Source organism: Centropristis striata, chromosome 19, assembly GCF_030273125.1.
Source record: "Centropristis striata isolate RG_2023a ecotype Rhode Island chromosome 19, C.striata_1.0, whole genome shotgun sequence".
Taxonomy (NCBI): Eukaryota; Metazoa; Chordata; class Actinopteri; order Perciformes; family Serranidae; genus Centropristis; species Centropristis striata.
In genome coordinates, this window is record NC_081535.1 from 21,278,420 (window position 1) to 21,297,643 (window position 19,224).

Below are 19,224 nucleotides of genomic sequence, written 5' to 3' on the forward strand. Positions count from 1 at the left end.
CTCTGCACATTGTGCCCTAATGAACTACAGTCCTTGTGTGTGTAATAACAGTAATTTGCATACAGGCAGCTCATCACTTCACCACTGTTTTACTGGTCAAGTTTAATGGGCTAAGAATGAGGGTGGTGGAAGCACAATTAGCATCTCATTAACAAGCGATATATATGTGCTCACACGACAACAGAAAGCAGACCCAATGAATACAAACATACAGGATATTTCTGGGTCAGTGTATTGATACAGTGTGTGTCATCACAGCGGGAGGTTTCTGTTTGTTTCTTCAGCGCCTTCGCTTGTTAGTCTATGTTCAATATTGGCGGTCTATAGGCTGTAATTAAAATCTCTGGTCAGTGGTTGCCCTTTGGCTGAAGGGGAGTGCATCTGCATATTAACCATAATGCTTTGCTCTCCTCTCTATGGAAAAGTCTGCAGGATTGATTTACTGATAAACCTTCATTTAATTTGAATGTGAGGGGAAGTCAGCACAAACTATCAGTCGCTGAAATAGCAAAGCCTAAAGGGAAACTTCAACCTGGACACTATTATCCAGTGCATTTGTGTAACTAATGGGGACAAACATTTTATAAATTGGTTCAGTATTGAGTGCAGCCAGCAGCCACAACACAGGCACAACTCAGTTTAATCCTACAGGCAATTGTTCACCATCAATGTCCACTAAAAGTGCTTGTTTTTTCCATTGAGAGACTCACATTGTTATTATAAGTGTCTGACAACATTAAGGAAAGGACCCTACAGAGAACATTTACCTTCTGCATGATTCAATCTGTTTGAAATTGTGTTTAACAAAGTTTTGCTCAAGGAGAAGTCTCGTTCTGAAATCTGAATATCAGGCAGCCACTCTTTACACCACAGGCATTCTTCGTCTGTGTGCAGAGGGTCACAGCACCAACAGGAACACCACCAATCTCCTGAGCTTTGCAGCCTTGCAGCACCTGCTTCACCCTCTTATTTTCCCCGTCCGCTCTTCAATCTGCAGGAGCTCATTATCCATTTACTCTGTCTCAAATAAAAACGGGTGGCCATCAAATTCAAACACTTGGTCCACATTGTTCAATCATAAATATTCAGCCATGACATTGGAAAATCCTTTACATGACCTCTATGATTTCTGCGCTCCCTACATAACAAACTGTTGCCGGCACTCCCTTCTTCATTTGCACCATCGTCTCCCAGCAACAAGTCACCTCTCACAGGATTTCATAATGAGGCTTCTTCCCTTCTCCTTCACTGTAGGGACCTGTCCATAATGTTGTCAGACACTTAAAAGAACAATCTGAGCCTGTCAGTGGCAAAAACAAGCACTTTTTATGGACACACATAGATATATTTGCTTTTAATTATACTTTTGCATGCGCATGACGGCTGCCTCACATGTCGTGCGTTTGCTTGTAGCGTTGGTTGTGCACAAGCTCAGAAATGAATGCTACAATGCAAAACACACCTGAACAGTAGGGGCAGTGTCGGAGTACGACAAACCATTGTCATGAAGTGTCAAACTGAGGGTGTGCAGACCACCATCCACTGTGGGTAAAAATGACTATAAAAAGTACCTCATACAACCCTTCAAAAGAATCTAATCCCCTTATTATCCCCGTTATGTCTTAACTCAATGTAGAGTCACTATTGAAGGTACTGAAGCCAAAAATGTAGTGGAATATTATACATTTTAGTTGAAGGCTGATGTTTTTTTTCTTTTATCTGATTCTGTCCATTAGCAGCCATTCAGATTCCGATATATCAGACTTTTAAAAGCCCTCAATGCTAATGAGAGTGTGCTGGACTATAAAAACATCCTACGTTTCCTCTCATGTACTGTAACAGCCCACGGCCTCCTTCTCTACTCATCTGTCCATCACTGGCAGAGAGAAATACACACACACACACACACACACACCTTAACTGCTGGTATCTGCCTCCCGGCTGATTTCTATTTCTCTCATTTATTCTTACAGTATTTACCTTCCTCGCTGCTGGTATGACACTGTCGGCGTACACACTCGCACATATTTTAAATCTTCGAGGTGTGTGTGCTCTGGTGTATGCGTGAGCTTGAAAACAGGGGTGTGTATCCATTCCACCTGCTGCTTTGAGTCCAGATGATTTGGTGCATTTCAAGCTTATTTCTGTTGTTTCTGTGCTGTTATTGCAACCTGCCCCCCCTTCCCCTCCCTGTCACTTGCACTCCGCTCATGTGTGTGTGTGTGTGTGTGTTGTGTTGTGTTCACTAGGCCCCCTCCCCAGTGAACCCCAGTGCGCTGGACCGCACAGCAGCCTGGCTATTGAATATGAATGTGCAGTATTTAGACCATGAGGGGATGGAGCCCGAGTCACTGAGAAACAGAGAGGATCTGACTCAGGTGGAGAAGGTAACCTGCCTCCTCATCCAACCTTTGACCTTTACCAACCCCTCCTTTCACAATCCACCTCAACCTTCAGCCCTGATCCCCCTACTTAACTCTCCTTTCTTTCCTTCTTTTCCCCTCATTAGTTCCTGCATACACCTCCCTCCTTAAAACACCCCTTCTTCACTTAATTGTCTGCTGGATTTATTCCCACTCTGCCTCTAAGCCTGAGGTCTCTTAGTCATGCCCAAATTGTCACTTAAAGTCATAATATGCGCATTTAATACATAAAATTGAGGTAAATAGGATATATTGTGGATCAGTCTGGCTCTGCATGTGACCCCGTAATACCTCAATCTCCTATTTTCCTGAAATTGCCTTCTCAGTGATGTTTTTTTTTCTGGGATGTTATTTGCCCGCAGTGAACCCAGTCGTGGCTATCAACTGCAGGAAAGTTATAGCATCAGCAATAATGGCAGAGAGATATTAAGATGTGTTCACACAAAACGTAGTAAAGATTTAAAAGCAGATTTTCGGCTTGCGGGTCAAGTTTGACCGGAGGGTCATTTGTGTTTGTTTGCATTACTCGCTCAAACCGCTTAGGCATAGATACCAACAACGCCATTTTTTTTCTTCATCAACCACGGCCGAAATAACCACTATTGCTACTTAGTATCTGTTGAGAAAGTCCCAGATCTGTGAATAAGAGTCTGAATGGCTGCTGCTACGGAGCTACTACAGCAGTATAAACCCCCTAAAAAACAGATATTGCTCTGATTTAATTGCTTTTAATGAATCAAAAGGATGCATCTCCATTTGTGAATTCACATCTCTTGCATTGACCGTATGTAACCGCACCACATGAAAAGTTGCTTCACATTTTGTGTGAACAACAAGAGGCAACAGGAAGGAATATCTGCTTGGTTGTCAGACAGCCAGTATTGAATATCAGGACAAATACTTTTTTAATTACCAATACTCTGCTGCTTATTTTCTCAATAATCATGGTCCATAGAATGTCAGAAGACAGTGGAAAATACCTGTGATAATTTCTGACAACCCAAGGACATGTCACTCAATTCAAAATCCACAGAATCCCAGTTCACTATCATATATACCACAAAAAGCATCAAATTCTCACTTTGAAAAAGGGAATATTTGGCGTTTTGCCTGAAAAGTAACCAAATCAAAGAATTGACAATGAAAATAAGTACAGCTGTCGATCAATAAATGACTAATGACTGCATTTGGATGACGTAAATATCAAAAACTGTCTTGTCTTTTGTCTTTGTTCGACATGAAAAGTAACTTGGAGAAATCCAGTTTGCAGTGAGACTTCAACAGTATTGGATATTATAGTTCTAACGTTCTTACTTCATTAAAAAAAATGTCCCCCTTCACCTTGAATAACACCCCCATAACTTCCCCCGTCTTTCCTTACCATCTTTGGAATGAACTATAAAGCCCCAAGCAGGTGTGTGTGTATGTGTGTGTGTATGCACATGCAGTACATTCACACAGACATGTTGGAGCTTGTGTGCGCTTGCATCTATGTGAGAGACACGGAGACAGAAAGAGGCTTTTTGCTGCTTCCTCTGCCTTCGTTCCTGCTTCTTTTTCTCTGCAACCTTTACAACCATTCACCCTCAGCTTCACTTGCTTTGATTGGCTGCCACATGCTCTCCCATTTTTTTTCCTTTTTTGCCCCATCCATAATGAATACAAACCTGTCATCCTAACATAGCTCATACTTTATAGAAGCCAGCAGCCCAGGCAGGGAGAGCAACCAAAGAAGGCAATAACTTGAGTCTTAACAAAGAAGCAGCAGCCACCTTAAAATAGCCGAGCAGCAACAAGAGGAGGATTGGAAAACAGTACATCTTCCACAGCAGCTTAGACACAGGCTGCAGCTAATGGTCGATACAGTCTTAACAATACAGGCCCTACTGTAGCCATTTTAAGCTTTCACTCCATTTACATATACTGTATATATCTAGTGTTCTGTGACTAATGAGGGCACGCATGTGTCTTGTTAGGAGGAGCAGACATCAAAATAGAAAATCCAGGAAATCAAATAATAAGATACTATTTGCATTTTTTTAATTTAACAACAAATGCTATTTGACTTTTAATTTTCCAGTTGAATGCCTCTCGATATATATATATGAGCAACTGCTTCACTGCATAATAAATGTGAAACACAGCAAGGTTGGATTTTTCTTCTGTGCAATTTTTTATCCTGATGTTTGATTCTGCAAGAAGCAGAGGATGAATGTTGCTGTCACTGCAAAGGATGGGAGTTATTTTTCATAATTTATTGGGAGATAATACTACATTTCCAACTGCACTAATAATAACTGTCATATGTTGTACATAAGCTCATATTGAGAAAAGAAACTGAATTAAAAGGGAACATAAAGTGCTTATAAAAAAGAAAATGAATTCAATACTATGCTGTATCACAGAGAATACGCTTTATAGTGAACTTGTTGCTTTTATTGATCACTCATGTAATAATCATATATTATTCTTATATTCACCCAAGTTGCATGATAGATAGGCCTTCTTTATTTAATTGTGGGCTTCCTAATCAAACAATTTACATCATTATTATTCATTTTGCTTATTTTATTTATCCTTTATTTAATCAGAAATGTACCATTGAATTACAATATCTAAAAAAGGTTTGAATATTAAATATATTGTCTTACTACTACTACTACTACTGTATTTAGTTGAATGTAGTTTAAAAAAAAGACTTGCAAATCACTGCATTATGTTTTTATTTATGATTTTCACCAACTTTTTGGGAAGTGGTTGTACAAACAGGGGCAGATAAAATCATAAATAAATATACAAAAATGCAATCATATACAGGAATTTGAGGTGACATGAATGGCAAATAATGGCACCTGTTAGAAGCACTGACATTGTTCTGCTGATCTGATTTTGAAATCCATTTTGACAGTTAGTTATATGTTTTTTATTACAGAAAAAAATACATTTAAGTTGAACTCCTTCATTAACTATATAACTCAACAGTAGCAAAAGTAGATTTTTGTTACTGGATAGACAAAAATAGAGATAAATAATGTATATGAAAACCTCCTTCTAGTATTTGAACTTCCTGGTTGGGTTTTCATACATTGTCCAACTCTTTCTCTTCCATTTTGACTCAATTGTGTCCTGTGAATGAAAGAGTTCAATGTTGGTTTGGTTGGATAAACAATTTACCTTGATCATCCTCAGGACAGCAGGTGCAGAGATGCATCTGTTCAAAGCGTATTTGTTTCCCACTCTCTTTTGTCCCGTTCTGTTTTATCAATATTCAGATGTGTTAATTCTATTAGTTACATCTGTTAGCTGAATTTCAAACGCACATTATCAAAGAACAGTAACAAATAACAAAAAAAAACGCTGAGATGAAGAACTGTTATGTTTATAATAAATAGGACCTGTGCACATCTCACATCTCCTTTGTGTATATTATTTATTTATATACTTATGAAATGTCCGTGATGCAAAGACATGGGGTTATATTCCAGCAAAAATATATTACAGTAAATATTGAAACACAGCCAAAATACCTGACTGAAAATAAGATCAGGAGTAATGAGGAGAAAAATATCTGAATCATTCTGTATTTATTCCATCAGTATTTTGCTTTTTTCTGAGTTACGGCTGCCTGTTAGTTGACTAATTGGTTGTTTTAGTAATTTTTTACGCTAAATGACTAATTTCCGGGAAACTTATGAGCACATTTCTGGTAAACACAAGATTAAAAGTTGTGCTTTTGCATGATTCTTTGTGGAGAAACCCATTTTTACAGATCTGTGGATAAAAAACGAAGTAATCTGTTAGTCGACAGCCCAGCTCTGAGTTAATCTTATCAGACAGATAGAGAGGGTGCAGATAAGAGGACAGAGTGTAGTGCAGGGGTAAGCATTTATGTTAAACCACAGGCCGGTTTGGAGTGGAAACAGGCCTTTATTGTTTCATTATGTTTTATTTGCTTATTTCTTTTATTTCATTTCAGAATACATTTAAAGAATGAATGCAGGCTTCATTTCAGCACCATGCACTGTGCAGAATAAGACATTGCTTCTAATGTTATAAGGTCTTATTTGTTGTGTTTTGAAATTAGTCTTTTATTCACATTATCTACAATAAATCTTATTAAAATAATGTGAAAGATCTTATGTAAACTATGGTAATTGGTGGGCCAGATTTGTCTCGCAGCCTTCCACTGGCATAGAGAAAGACATGATGAGTACCGAGTTAATGTATAATGTGTTTGAGAGAGAGCAGTGCAGGACAAAAGCATTTACAGATCCAGTAGATGTCATTCATTCTCAGGGGATCTGGTGACAAGAGCAGAGGGATGTTAGAGGTGGAGAGAAGCGTGGGGGAAAAAGGGAAGAGGAGCCGATAAGATAAATCTATATAAGGTCACAATTCCTCCTGGGAAGAGTGGGATGATGGGAAAAATGTCCCAGAGGTGGGCAGGAGAGTGACGTGGGAAAATAAGTAGAAGGTGAAGCGGAAAGATGAATGATTCCAGCAGCATCCTCGCTGTGTGTTATTGAATCTGATCACTCAGGGTCGCTCTCATAGTCTGTCATCAGTAATGGCTGGATCATCATGTTCAGGTATAATACACAGATATAATGGTCAACTATTGATTGAATGATTGATATTTTAATGTTGATAGAGATTGTATTACTGTGAGCTATAATAAAAGTGAATTTTGTCAGGATCAGGTTGATATTATCAGCTAGAAAGCAGCATTTTCTGCAACAACTGAAAACACTATGGCTATGTTCTAACCTACTGCCTACATACAGTACAGTATTTATTGCATCAGTCCTGTTCAGACTGAAGTATGATCAGGTGTGTGACTGCATTACATGAAATGACGGACAGCTGCTGTTTCATCTCTGAAAACCTTGCAGCAAAATTTCGAACCGGTGTCATACCACATATTTGGAGGGTCTAAATGGTGACTTTTCAGCCTGAAAATAGATTAAAACTTAATGAAGTGACAAATGAACAGCTTTAGCCTGGCTCAAGATTTCCCATTGCACAGTCTGAAGAGATGCAATGCATTATGGGGCAGTTGAGTACATACATTAAGCTCATGCCGCATACTAAGAAATGATTGCCAGTGTAGTATACATCGAGGCATTTCTCACATAGGCAAAATCCACATATAATGAAATCGGTATGCGCTATATACTCAATTTGACATCATACAAGGTATAAATAGTAAGTTAGTATGTGATTCAAAGCACGGCAAGGATTTAAGGCAAACTGATTGTAGATCTGATTACAGCTTTTACTCATGCTAGCAGCGTGGCTTTAGAGATGTCAGTGTCAGTCAGTTGGCCTGTATTGCAACAAAATGTATAAAAACTCATGGAGGTTGAGTTTTTCTGACTTTGGTGATCCTCTAGTATCACTATGAGGTTTTGTTTTTGCAGCAAAATGTCTAAAAACGATTGAATTGGCATAAATGTAGCAGATTTATGACCCTTTAAGGGTGAATTGTGATAAATTTGGCGATTGTTTTGCACAATTTTTGTCCTAAATTTCCGATTAGATTAGATTAGATTAATTACTTTATTAAAACCCACAATGTGGAAATTCAACCTCCTCCTACAACTTTTCATCGACACTACCACAGGTCCACATATAGGACCGTGCACTTCACCAGATAAGATGAAACTGCGATTTTCAATATGTTTTCAGTGCAGTAACTTAACATATTTCATGCTCAAATGCATGTATAACAGTATAAATAGGAATACAAAAGGTTTGAAGCTAATAAAAAATAAACATTTACTGTGATTTCTTTTTTATAGTGCAATAACAGCAGACAACATTAATTGCAAGAAGTCATTTTGTGCATTTTTACACTGAACTTTAAGATTTTATGCTCAAATACATGTAGTTGTACTGAGGGCCACTTCAAGTGAGGGTGCGGGCCTTATGCGGCCCCCGGACCTCCAGTTGCCCATCCCTGCTCTAGGCCATGGACTGCCCCTAAAGTTATTAGGTTTTTATGTTTTACAAACCACATTTCCCATCATCCTAAGCTGTACTTTGCATTTAGTGCTAATTAGCAAATGATATCATTACTGTCAGTAAAATGGTGAGCATACCTGTAGTAAACATTACACATGTTAACATTGCCATTGTGAGCATGCTGATGTTAGTACAGTATATGTTCAGTGCAGCCTCACAGAGCTGCAGCACGGCTCTAAGCTCTCACTCCTGATTCCTTGTCTGTAGTCTGACTCTCTCTGCTCTTCCAGTGACACGCTGACTGATCACAGTATACTGCACTGTTATAAGAAATGTGTTTTTCTACCCAGAAGAGATTTGATTTTACCATTAGTTTCCCCCTAGACCAAAGAAAACTCCTTCAAAGCCTCTCTGAGGTCCAGCGAGGGGTCAGGGAGAGATTTTCAGAGCTTATATCACAGACTCCTACTTCACTGGTTGCATCCCTCACTCCTCACCTCCTCTTTGTCTTTATTCATCCTAAAGTTCCTTTCTTTTCTTTCTCTGCTTTTCGCCAGTTTAACCTCTCAACAGGTCATTGGTTTCAAAGCCGAACCAGTGGTCTGACTGTGGAAATGGCTGAATTGAATAGTTTTTCGCTTTTTTTTTTTTTTTTGCAATAAAAGCTTTGTCGGTGTTAATGAAAGCTTTTCCATGTTAGTTGGAGTGTTTGATTGGAAAGAAAATGATAATTTGATTAAAAAAATAACTTTTTTAAGGTCTAGTATGAAAGTGCAATAATGCAAATGGCTTGCAAATGAACCGTGTGATTCCCTTCTATATTCTAGACCGAAATTATACTCTCTCAGTAACAACAGGACATAATCTGAGGCCTGACTGAGACATTTCTTTTTTGTACTTGTCAGCTATGGTAATGAATAAGGGGACCCTGCTGATAGGGTTGATGATGATGATGATAATGACTGAAGCGATGATGAGAATCTCCTCATCTCTCGGCTTCTCTTTGTGCAGTACCAGCAGGAGATCGCCGTGCTGCAGGAGAAGCTGCGGGCGTCGGTGCAGAAGCTGGAGGAGTACGAGGCCCGTCTGAAAGGTCAGGACGAACAGGCCCAGAAGGTGCTGATGGAGTACCAGGCCCGGCTGGAGGAGTCGGAGGAGCGTCTGCGCCGACAGCAGGACGACAAGGACCTCCAGATGAAGGGCATCATCAGCAGGTAGGGAGCAAGGTTAAAATAGTTTGGGATTTTTAATTAGTTTTAGTTTTAATTTTGTTATGAATTTTTGTTTTCAAATTCAGTTAGTTTTAGTTCATTTTTAGAGTGAGTTTTCTAGTTTTAGTTTAGTTTTTAGTTTTTGAAAATGCTTAGTTTTAGTTTAGTTTTTATTAGTTTTAGTGTTACTTTTAGTTTTTTTTGTAATGGGCTATATGTTGGGTGCGTGATTCAAAGAGGTCATAATAAATGTTTCCTTTATTTCCTTTGGTTTATCCATCTCAGCCCCAATAAGGTTATTAACTCTTACAGTTCTGGGTGTTTTGAATCCCAGTCTCAGTAAACATATTTACCATGTGTTGCATGTTCAAATAAATACACTGAATTATGAATGAAAAAAGTTGACAAAAACGAAAACTAAGGACATTTTCACTAGAATTTTAGTTAGTTTTAGTTAGTTTTGTAACCACACAATACAGTTTCAGTAAGTTATCGTTTTTTTAAAAAGCAAAAAACAATTTTTTATTTTTATTTCAGTTAACGAAAATGTTTTTTCAATTCTAGTTTTCGTTAATTCGTTAGTTTTCGTTAACTATAATAACCTTGGTAGGGAGAAGAAGAGGACGATTTTTTTGTGGAAATGCAAATTCTGTTCATGTTCTCAAGATTTTAAATAAAATGTTCCTGTTTGCAGGTTAATGTCGGTGGAAGAGGAGCTAAAGAAGGATCACTCAGACATGCAGGCGGTGGTAGACTCCAAACAAAAGATCATAGATGCACAGGTCAGTTTCCACATGACATGTTGCATATGGCTCTTTAGATGCTTTCTGTCTGCGTGTTTCACATTTGTATGTGCTGTCACTTGTGTCCTCTGCTTGAGGAAATACTGAAATACAAAGAGATGTTTAATTCATAGCAGCTCTGGCACTGACAAGCTTGAATGGCTGAGCCGAATTTCCCAGCTCCCTCCCACTCTCTGTCTTATGAAACATACATTTACAAATTTCTTATCTCGTTTTCTGTCAACATGTAGCTCTTCTATAATCCATGTGGTTCTTATTCATATAAAACTGTGTTTAAAATCTGTCTTGGAAAACAAGAAAGAAAGTGTTGCTTTCGAATCCCTGGCTGCAAGGAATTAAAAATCTCGATTGTCGGGAATATAATTGTAAACTAAGCAGAAAAAAATTGTGTGGGCATCACTGTTGTTGGAGTGTTTGTTTCAGTCACACCATTTCTTCTATAGGCTAGGGAAAGTGTAAATTATGTGTATGCAAACATAAAATTAAGCACAAATGTGCATTATTGGAGATTAATGTCAAAGTGATTTTCTACAAGAGAATAGATAGAAAAAACAACTATCGTGCACCATGACATTTGCACAAACCCAGACAAGAACATGCGTAGGTGATTAATCTCCTTCACGCCTAAAGTAATGAGACTTTGCATCTGCAAACAAACAGGCCACAGTAAGGCAATAAGTTGTCTCCGTCAGTAAACATGCAGGGAACAGAGGGAACCAAAATAAAAAAAATCTCATTATAAAGACAGGGAGGGAAGTTTGCGTCTGTGGCTCAGTGCTGCCTACATTGTATTATTAACACAGTGAGCCTCATGCAAGAACCTTTTAAAATGACAATGTTTTTGTAAGTGGTGCATCATTTGCTGCATTTTCTCACACATTTTCTCACACAAATGAGGAATGGGCCGAAATGTGTAATACAAGTTATTTACAGATGTTTCCCCTAAAACACATGACTTAAGACTTACAATGCCTTCACTCACACATCTGAATTCATTTGGAGTATAAAGTATAAGTGTGTTCACCAGAGGTGTGTCCTCGAGTCCAGGTCATGTGACTCGAGTCACAAAATTAATGACTTTAGACTCAACTTGACAAAATCCTAACAGACTTGCACCTTGACTTGGACTTTAACACCAATGACTCATGACTGTATTTGAACTTGATCCCTTTGACGTGAAAATAGCAAATACAATCCATCCATCCATGCTATATGCATTGTCAGCACTACTGTTTTATGTGATGAAGTTCAGTTGTACAAATGTATTTAAACAAATACATAGAAAAATGAGAAAGCATGATTTTTTTTGTATTTATGAATCTGTTGTTTAAATTGCAATACATTTGGTGAAGGGTGCATTCTGACTTGTTTAGGACTTGGAACTCAAAGTTTAGGACTTGCGAGTTGTCAGTCTTGCTTGTGACTGTAGAGAACTCTTTCAGTCTAACAGCAGCCTCAGGGTCTTTATAAAAGATGCTGTCCAGCATATGTCCAGTACATTACCTACTGTAATATAACATTACAAAGTTTATGGCATATTTGTTTAAGCAGGGTGTTTTTGACATCTAATTTTATGTCAAACCATTCTCTCTTAACTTTTTCTCACCACTGCTATGACATCTATAATATTTTTATTCTTTTGGTTCTTCTAACATTAAACTTACCCTGCGAAATCTGTTACATTTTTATCTGCCGAGTTCAAGCAGGACTTGAAGCTGAATTTTGTTATTTTGCTCTTTGGTAACGTTTTTGTGAGTAAAACTTGCCTAAAATTGAGCATAATAGGTATACTTATATGGCAATTTGGTGGCATTGATAATGTTAATGATTAAGTCTCATCTGCACACCTCCTTATGAATAGGTGAGGCAAGTTTGTGCATTTAAGAGGGTTTTGAGAAATCTGACTTGTAGATGCAAGTCTCACAAAAAAAAGTAAGAAATGTTCAGGATAAAAATAAGAAAATGTTCTTGCATGAGGCTCCACAACCTCCAACTGAGGAAGAACAGATCATCGTGGCTTATCTCTGAATATTTGTATGTGTCTCTAACTGTATTTATGTGTGTGTGCAGGAGAAGCGTATTGCCTCTTTGGATGCAGCCAACGCCCGTCTGATGAGTGCTCTGACCCAGCTGAAGGAGCGCTACAGTGTGCAGACCCGCAACGGCATCTCCCCCACCAACCCCACCAAACTGCAGATCACTGAAAACGGAGAGTTCAGGAACAGCAGCAATTGCTAGACGGGCTGGCATCTGCCCACGAATGAGTGCTGAGTGCCTGTGCGTGTACAGTTATTCAATGAGCGGACGTCTACATGCATGCACGGCTGCATGCCTGTTTGAAAGACTGCGAGGGTGTGTGTGTGTTTTTTAAAAAGCAGACATTGTGAAGATAACTTTTTGGACACCAGTGCAGGAGTGAGGTCATCACTCAGAAAAAGGCGGGACTTTAGTGTGACAGACAGATCCCCAAGAAGACAAGATCACCAGATGGCCTTCGTTACGAGGGTGATGGCCAGAGGAGGCGGGGCAGAACTTGTACATATGAAACTCAAAGCTGTCCATCAGTCAGACACTTTGCCAGTGGATGTATGCAGTCGCTGGGACAATTCAAGACCCTGCCTACGCCTGGGACAAACCACTATATAACCACACACAGTGACGACCGCCAGATACGGTCACCCTCCTCTCCTCCTCTCTCTTTATTCTTTACCCTCTTGACGACCAAGTGGACCCACTTAAAAACAATAACACGCAGGATTGAGGATTATCACGTTAGTTGTCTCGAGAGGATTACTTTCTAGTGCTTTATTTTAAAGTCATTGTTTATAAAGAACCAAATAGGAGCTCAAAAAAATAGATATTTTTAGTCCAAAATTATCTTTATGTCCCTTTCCACTCCTTGGGTGTGTTCCTGAGCGTCCCGATGAGCCCCCGCTCCCCCCCCCCCCCCCCCTCCATCCCTATGTAGTGCACTTTGAGAGAAGCTATTGGTACATGAAACGCCTTAAGTAAGGAACACACCTCGACTTTATCCCACAGCTCCCCTATTTCTGCAAAAAAAGGCACAACTTATACTGTGGATTTGTAAAGGATACAAAAATAGACTTGTACACACATAAATGTATTATGAACACTAAAGTAAATTCTATGTGATACTATATTAATGAAATTTAATATAGATGTATGCATTTCTTTTCTTCTATAGAGTATACACACATATCTATATTTGATAATCTCAAATATAAAAGCAGCCCTTTATTTAGGAGTTTTTATTTTTCTTCTCTTACGATGAAAGACTGTAGTGTGTAGCTTGCTTTAGAGCCCTGGAGGAGACGATCACACCGAGCAGTGATCAGCACCATCGCCTCAGTCACCCCCACTTTCAAATTCTTCAATGCTTCACCCTTTACATATAGTATGCACTACGTGTGGGGAAAAATCTCTGCACTGTAGTTCCAAACAGCTCCAGCGTAGCTTGCACAACTTGCACGGTCAAGTGATCGGTTCTTCATCTGGTGCTAATCATTGCTCTTAAAGACACAGATCAATAAAACCCAGATTTAGATTTTTGGTTTGAGTCACATGTGTGGTCTTCTCACTCTAGTAGCACAATAGCTAATGAGAGACGTGTTTAGACACACTCGCTCATACTATACACTGGACTGGTGAGCCGTTGTAATAATGGCCTCCTTAGTTACAACATTTTCTCTCTAACTGCTTTGTTTGTCAGTGGTAATGAAGTATGCTGCATCCAAACTGTGACTCTATTAATCCTAGTGGCATCATCTCTCTCTCCTCTCTCTCTCTTTTTCTTACTCCTATTTCATCCCTCGTTCTTCTGAATGTGAAGATGCTAACTCACAGTTGGTCTTAACATGGGGTTTGGTCCTTCTTATCTCTCCTTGCATCGCTCTCATCGCTCCATACCATCTCAGCATCTGTATTTTGTATATTTTTGTATTCATTTTTCTTACCTGTAACAGACTGTATACATCAAAGTGTGAGGCTCTGCATGCTTCATCCTTGCTCTAGAGCCAATGGTAGCGTCAGTATCACCATTTTATTTTTATTTTTTTTTGCCAATTCGAAGGTGATGATGACGATGATGAATGCTTTGCTGCAGACATATATACAGTGGATATATGATAATTGAGTGCATCAAGAGGCTGGACAGCCTGGGAACGTGTAAATAAAATGCTCACACTATTTTTACCTAATGTTAACAGAGCTTTTTGTAAATGTATCTTGTGCTCAAACTCTGCTGTATCATTATTGATATTGTAAATACAAAATAGCTCAGTCAGTCATCTGTCCTCATTGGGTAGAACTATACAATTAAATTAACCTTTCAGTGTTCTCCCTGTTAAAGCTATTGTTTTTTGTATTTAGAGTGTAATATCACTAGCCAAAAAAACTGATTAAGTAGGAGTTTGACTCTTGGGAAGTCGGGGAGGATGCCACACAATCCTGTATTTCTCATCAGTCTAGCTCTATGCACTTTTACGTTCAATGGTTGGTGTTTATAATTAGCTTTTTTTGTTTGTTTGTTTTTAAAGCACAGCACCTGTTTCAGGTGTTTAAAAATGTGGCAAAGTTCAAAACCTAAGAAAGGGATTTTTGGTATAGCTCATTCACAAACAATTTCATCAGATAAGCATAACGAGTTACCTTTTTCTTTTTGTTTAAATAGAAAGGAATAGCCTCAGACTGAAGAATCAGCTCCACAGAGATGTAGGACTTTCCTCCTCAACATATTTTTTACCAGGCATTCATTCCTAAAACAGTATTGTACAACTGCAGAGATTAAATCAAGACTATGTTACTTTCGACAGTAGAAATAATACATTCTTAAAAATGAATTGTTTAAGCAATACACACACTAAATGCTACATGGTCTTTTTTTAACCAGTTGTTTTGGTTTCAAATATTAACTAACATTAGCAAAGTGTAGGTGAATTTGGCTGTAAAGAGGTACTTTACTGATTCAGTTTGTTGCTTCTGTAACAATAGCTTAGCGTTTTAGCTAAATGCTAAACCACCGTTTAGCCTTGCTCCTGTTGTGTTGTGACGAGTAGCTTCGGTGGCTATGGTTGGCTAACCTTAGCAAATTTTTCTGTAAAAAGCACATCACTGATTCAGTTTAGCTAAACTACTGTTTATCATTTACACTAGTTAAACAGCTAGAAATTGTGATGCTAACATTACAACCTTACATGGTCTGTTATTACAACTAGCTTTAGGTGGCTATGGCTAGCTAATGTTATCAAATTATAGTTTATATTAAAAGGCACATTTCTTATTCATTTTTTTTTACTTTGACTCATCCCCATGTGGTCCTGTATTGCCAACTTAGCATTAGATTTATGCTGAACTACTATTAAGCCTTCATTCTGTTATGATGAGTAGCCCTTGGTGGCTAAGATGAGCGAACATTAGCAAATTATAGATACATTTTGCTGTACAAGGCACATTACTGATTAAGTTCTTCTCTAAATACTAAACGATTGTTCACCTACCTAAAAAACTAAAGTTGAGCATTTAGTTAAGACGGTAGATTAGCAAAACAGCAGTGTGTGGGTTGTTCAGGAGAAGTTACATAACCTTGCTTTAAACTGCAGTGCACAATAATAAAAGTAAACTGGCATAAGGCTGTCATGGATGCCACATCAGTAGATCCACAACAAGTAAAGTAGAAGACACGCACTAATGTTGCTTTCTAATTCGACGTCTCAGCTATAAACTGATTTATCACATCCATGTTCCCACCTCAGTTCAAATTTTCCAATTCAGAAAACCATAAACTCACTCTTCACACTTCAGCCAGTCTGACAAAAGATCAATCAAAAATATAAAGCTATAAATAAAGTAAAAGATGTTGTATGTTTTCTATTATCTTGTAGAAAATACTTTTGTAAGTATGTTGAAAGTATAAAGTATTTGCTGGATTCTGCTTCCTTTGACGACAGTGACAAAACAATAATGTACAGAGGAATTTGTGTTGACAAAATGTGGCTGTGCAATTTATGTACATTTGCAACTAGACCTATTAAAGTTTTATTTAGCTATTTTAAAAAATCCAGTGGCCTTGTGTCTGCATTGTTCTCTGTGACATTTTGTTTTTATGAAATGTAAATGAAGCTTAATTTGAGTGTGTGGAAGATGAATCACATGTTCATTAAATACTCAAGCAGGCCTAGATAGATGACAAGCAGCTAGAGAGACCATATGCTCAGACTCGAGGTCCAAAGGCAGAGTGGAGGGTATGATGGAGGGATGTGACAGGCTGGATTGAGCAGTGCCTACTCCTCAGCAAGCCTGACCTACATACCGCCTGATTGTTATTCCCCACAGTGGGAAGGGTAGTGGGGGATTTTGTAGCAACATGTCCCTCTCAAATAACTGTAGCTGTAAATTGAACAGATTTTGTGTAAAAATGCTCACACTTTGTTGCCAAGTATAGCTCAGCCAGTATTAATCTTTATTATTATACAGTATGATCGAGTGGGGAAATTGGACCTCATTAACAGCCTACTCCTCATGTGTATTTAAAAGAAAGCTATTTTGTTGTTAATTGCTCCCTGTGAGGCACACTTATTTATTTGGCCAAGTGGAACCGACTCCGCGGGGCTCACAAAGACATTTAGGACATCAGGTTGATAAAACAAGGTACTCTTCAATGCTCACACCCAAGATTCAGAAGTATCAAAGGCTAGTAAACAAAGCCACATATTAAGCCAATTACTAATGACAAAATGGTTGATGCCAAGTGCAGTGTAACAACCCAGGAGTGCCTACTTTAACTCCACTACAAATGATCTCCAAAGGCAAAGAAATATGTGTCATCTGCTTCGAATGTCTATTTTATGCATCACTACTATATTTTATACAGTCTGATCACTACTCATTTCATAGAACATCATGGTTGGCAGTGATTATCTGGCTGTATTTCTACTCTTACCCAGGCAAAGAGCAGATTCTCAGTGGCATGGCCTAGTATTATGTCTGCATTAATTTTCTCAGGTTAAACAAAATAATCAAACAAAAAAAGTCATACTATGGTTGGTCGAAAAACGTAAAAATTTGGTAATTCTGTCATTTGTCCAAAAATGCTTAAAACCACTTTAGAATAGCTTGCTGAGCATGGTAATGGCATAATGCATATTTAAAAAGGAGCACAACAGTAACACAACAATATTTTAGTATATAAAGTTTCTGCTATAGACTTTTTTGGGAGTTGACGTCCCGACTACATCACTGGCAGTTGCGTGCGCAGACTGGTGGCAAAAAATTATAAAAACGATAAGGATAAAGAGGAAAACAAATGAGTTTCAGGGGTAACGATGTCTCGTGATTTTAGGCTATATGGAGACATTTGTGGTTGCAAGCCATTAAACACACGGATTGGGCCACTGAAATCTTCCAAAATTCTAATGTAACTGATAATCACGGATTGCAGCCGCTCTATTTTTAAATGTTGAGCTGTGTGTAAGAATTTCACATGATTTCAGCGGTCCAGTACGTCCGTTTAATGGCTTGCAACCACAAATGTCTCCGTCTTGCTTTAAAGGGAGTCTTTGACAGAGTAATCGGTAAGAATGAAGGACATTTTTTTTTTTTTACGATTCCTGTTCTGACATTCAATGGCACAGCCAGACATCGTTACCCTGAAACTCTTCTGTTTCCCTCTATTTCCTTATCGTTTTCATAGGTCTGTCGTTAATAGTTTCCCACTGAGTTTCTGCCGACATAAAGTAACATTTACAAACATAGTAGGAATACATCTTGATGTTCAACCACTCAAACTTTGGCCATTTAATGCTATTTTGGGTCTTTAACCATCCCGACAGTGAATACGGGTCAGGAAATCTCAAAACATTGTTAAGGGTCAGCTCACTCATGTAAAATAATCATAGTCATTTGATAATAAACCATAAAAATAATCAGGAAAAACATCTGGATGATTTATATTGTTTGACAACTGTACTGCTCTCAATGCTGGGACCAGCAGCTGTCACTTTCTGCCACCAGTTAGGCTCCGCCCACAAAATACACCATCATTGGTGCTAAAAAGTATTGGTCTATGGTATGTTGATTTTTGTCAAAAATTGTCAAATTTTGAAATGCCTAAAAATGCTTAAAATAGGTCAATTGTAGTCTGGTGATACATATAAGAGCATAATATGTGCATAGATGACAGAAAAAAACATAAGGGATGTCCAAAAATGACCCTCTCAAAAAAAAGACATAAGTTATATGTCGATTTTTGCCAAAAATGTTTCAATTTTAAAATGCTTAAAAATGTTTTAAATGGGTCAGTTATACTCAGTTGATACATGTTGTAGTATAGGTTTTCCACAGATAGTGAAAAAACACCATATTATGGGATGTCCAAAAATGACCCCCTCAAAAAAAGTCATACTATAGTATGTTGATTTTTGTCAAAAATGTTCACATTTTAAAATGCCTAAAAATGTCTAAAGAGGAAAACAGATGAGTTTCAGGGGTAACAATGTCTTGCTGTGCCGTTGGATGTCAGAATAGAAAACATTTTTTTTTAAATGGCGTTCATTCTTATCGATTACCTACCTCAAAGACGCCCTTTGAAGTTGGACGGAGACGTTTGTGGTTGCAAGTCATTAAACAGACACCAGTTAGGCTCTGCCCATAAAATACGTCATCATTGTTGATAAACAGTAAATCTATCTATGGTATGACGAAAATTGTCAAAATTTGGTAATTCTGTGATATGTCCAAAAATGCCTATAACCGCATAACACATTTAAAAAATATGAACAAAACAACATTTTAGTATGTCCAAAAATC

At 38.2% G+C, this 19,224-nt stretch overlaps 1 protein-coding gene across 5 annotated transcripts in view; it reads left to right on the forward strand.

The window, feature by feature from the left end:
• The window catches only part of LOC131992217 (disabled homolog 2-interacting protein-like), a 207,886-nt gene extending 191,410 nt beyond the window's left edge, over positions 1 to 16,476 (forward strand). For all 5 annotated transcript variants that reach the window (XM_059357702.1, XM_059357703.1, XM_059357704.1 and 2 more), the window contains 4 exons: positions 2,250 to 2,387; positions 9,399 to 9,601; positions 10,293 to 10,380; positions 12,472 to 16,476. In XM_059357702.1, coding sequence (XP_059213685.1) covers positions 2,250 to 2,387; positions 9,399 to 9,601; positions 10,293 to 10,380; positions 12,472 to 12,639 — 597 coding nt within the window. In that variant the 3' untranslated portion in view covers positions 12,640 to 16,476. The remainder of the gene's footprint in view (positions 1 to 2,249; positions 2,388 to 9,398; positions 9,602 to 10,292; positions 10,381 to 12,471) is intronic.
• Positions 16,477 to 19,224: the final 2,748 nt, after the last annotated feature.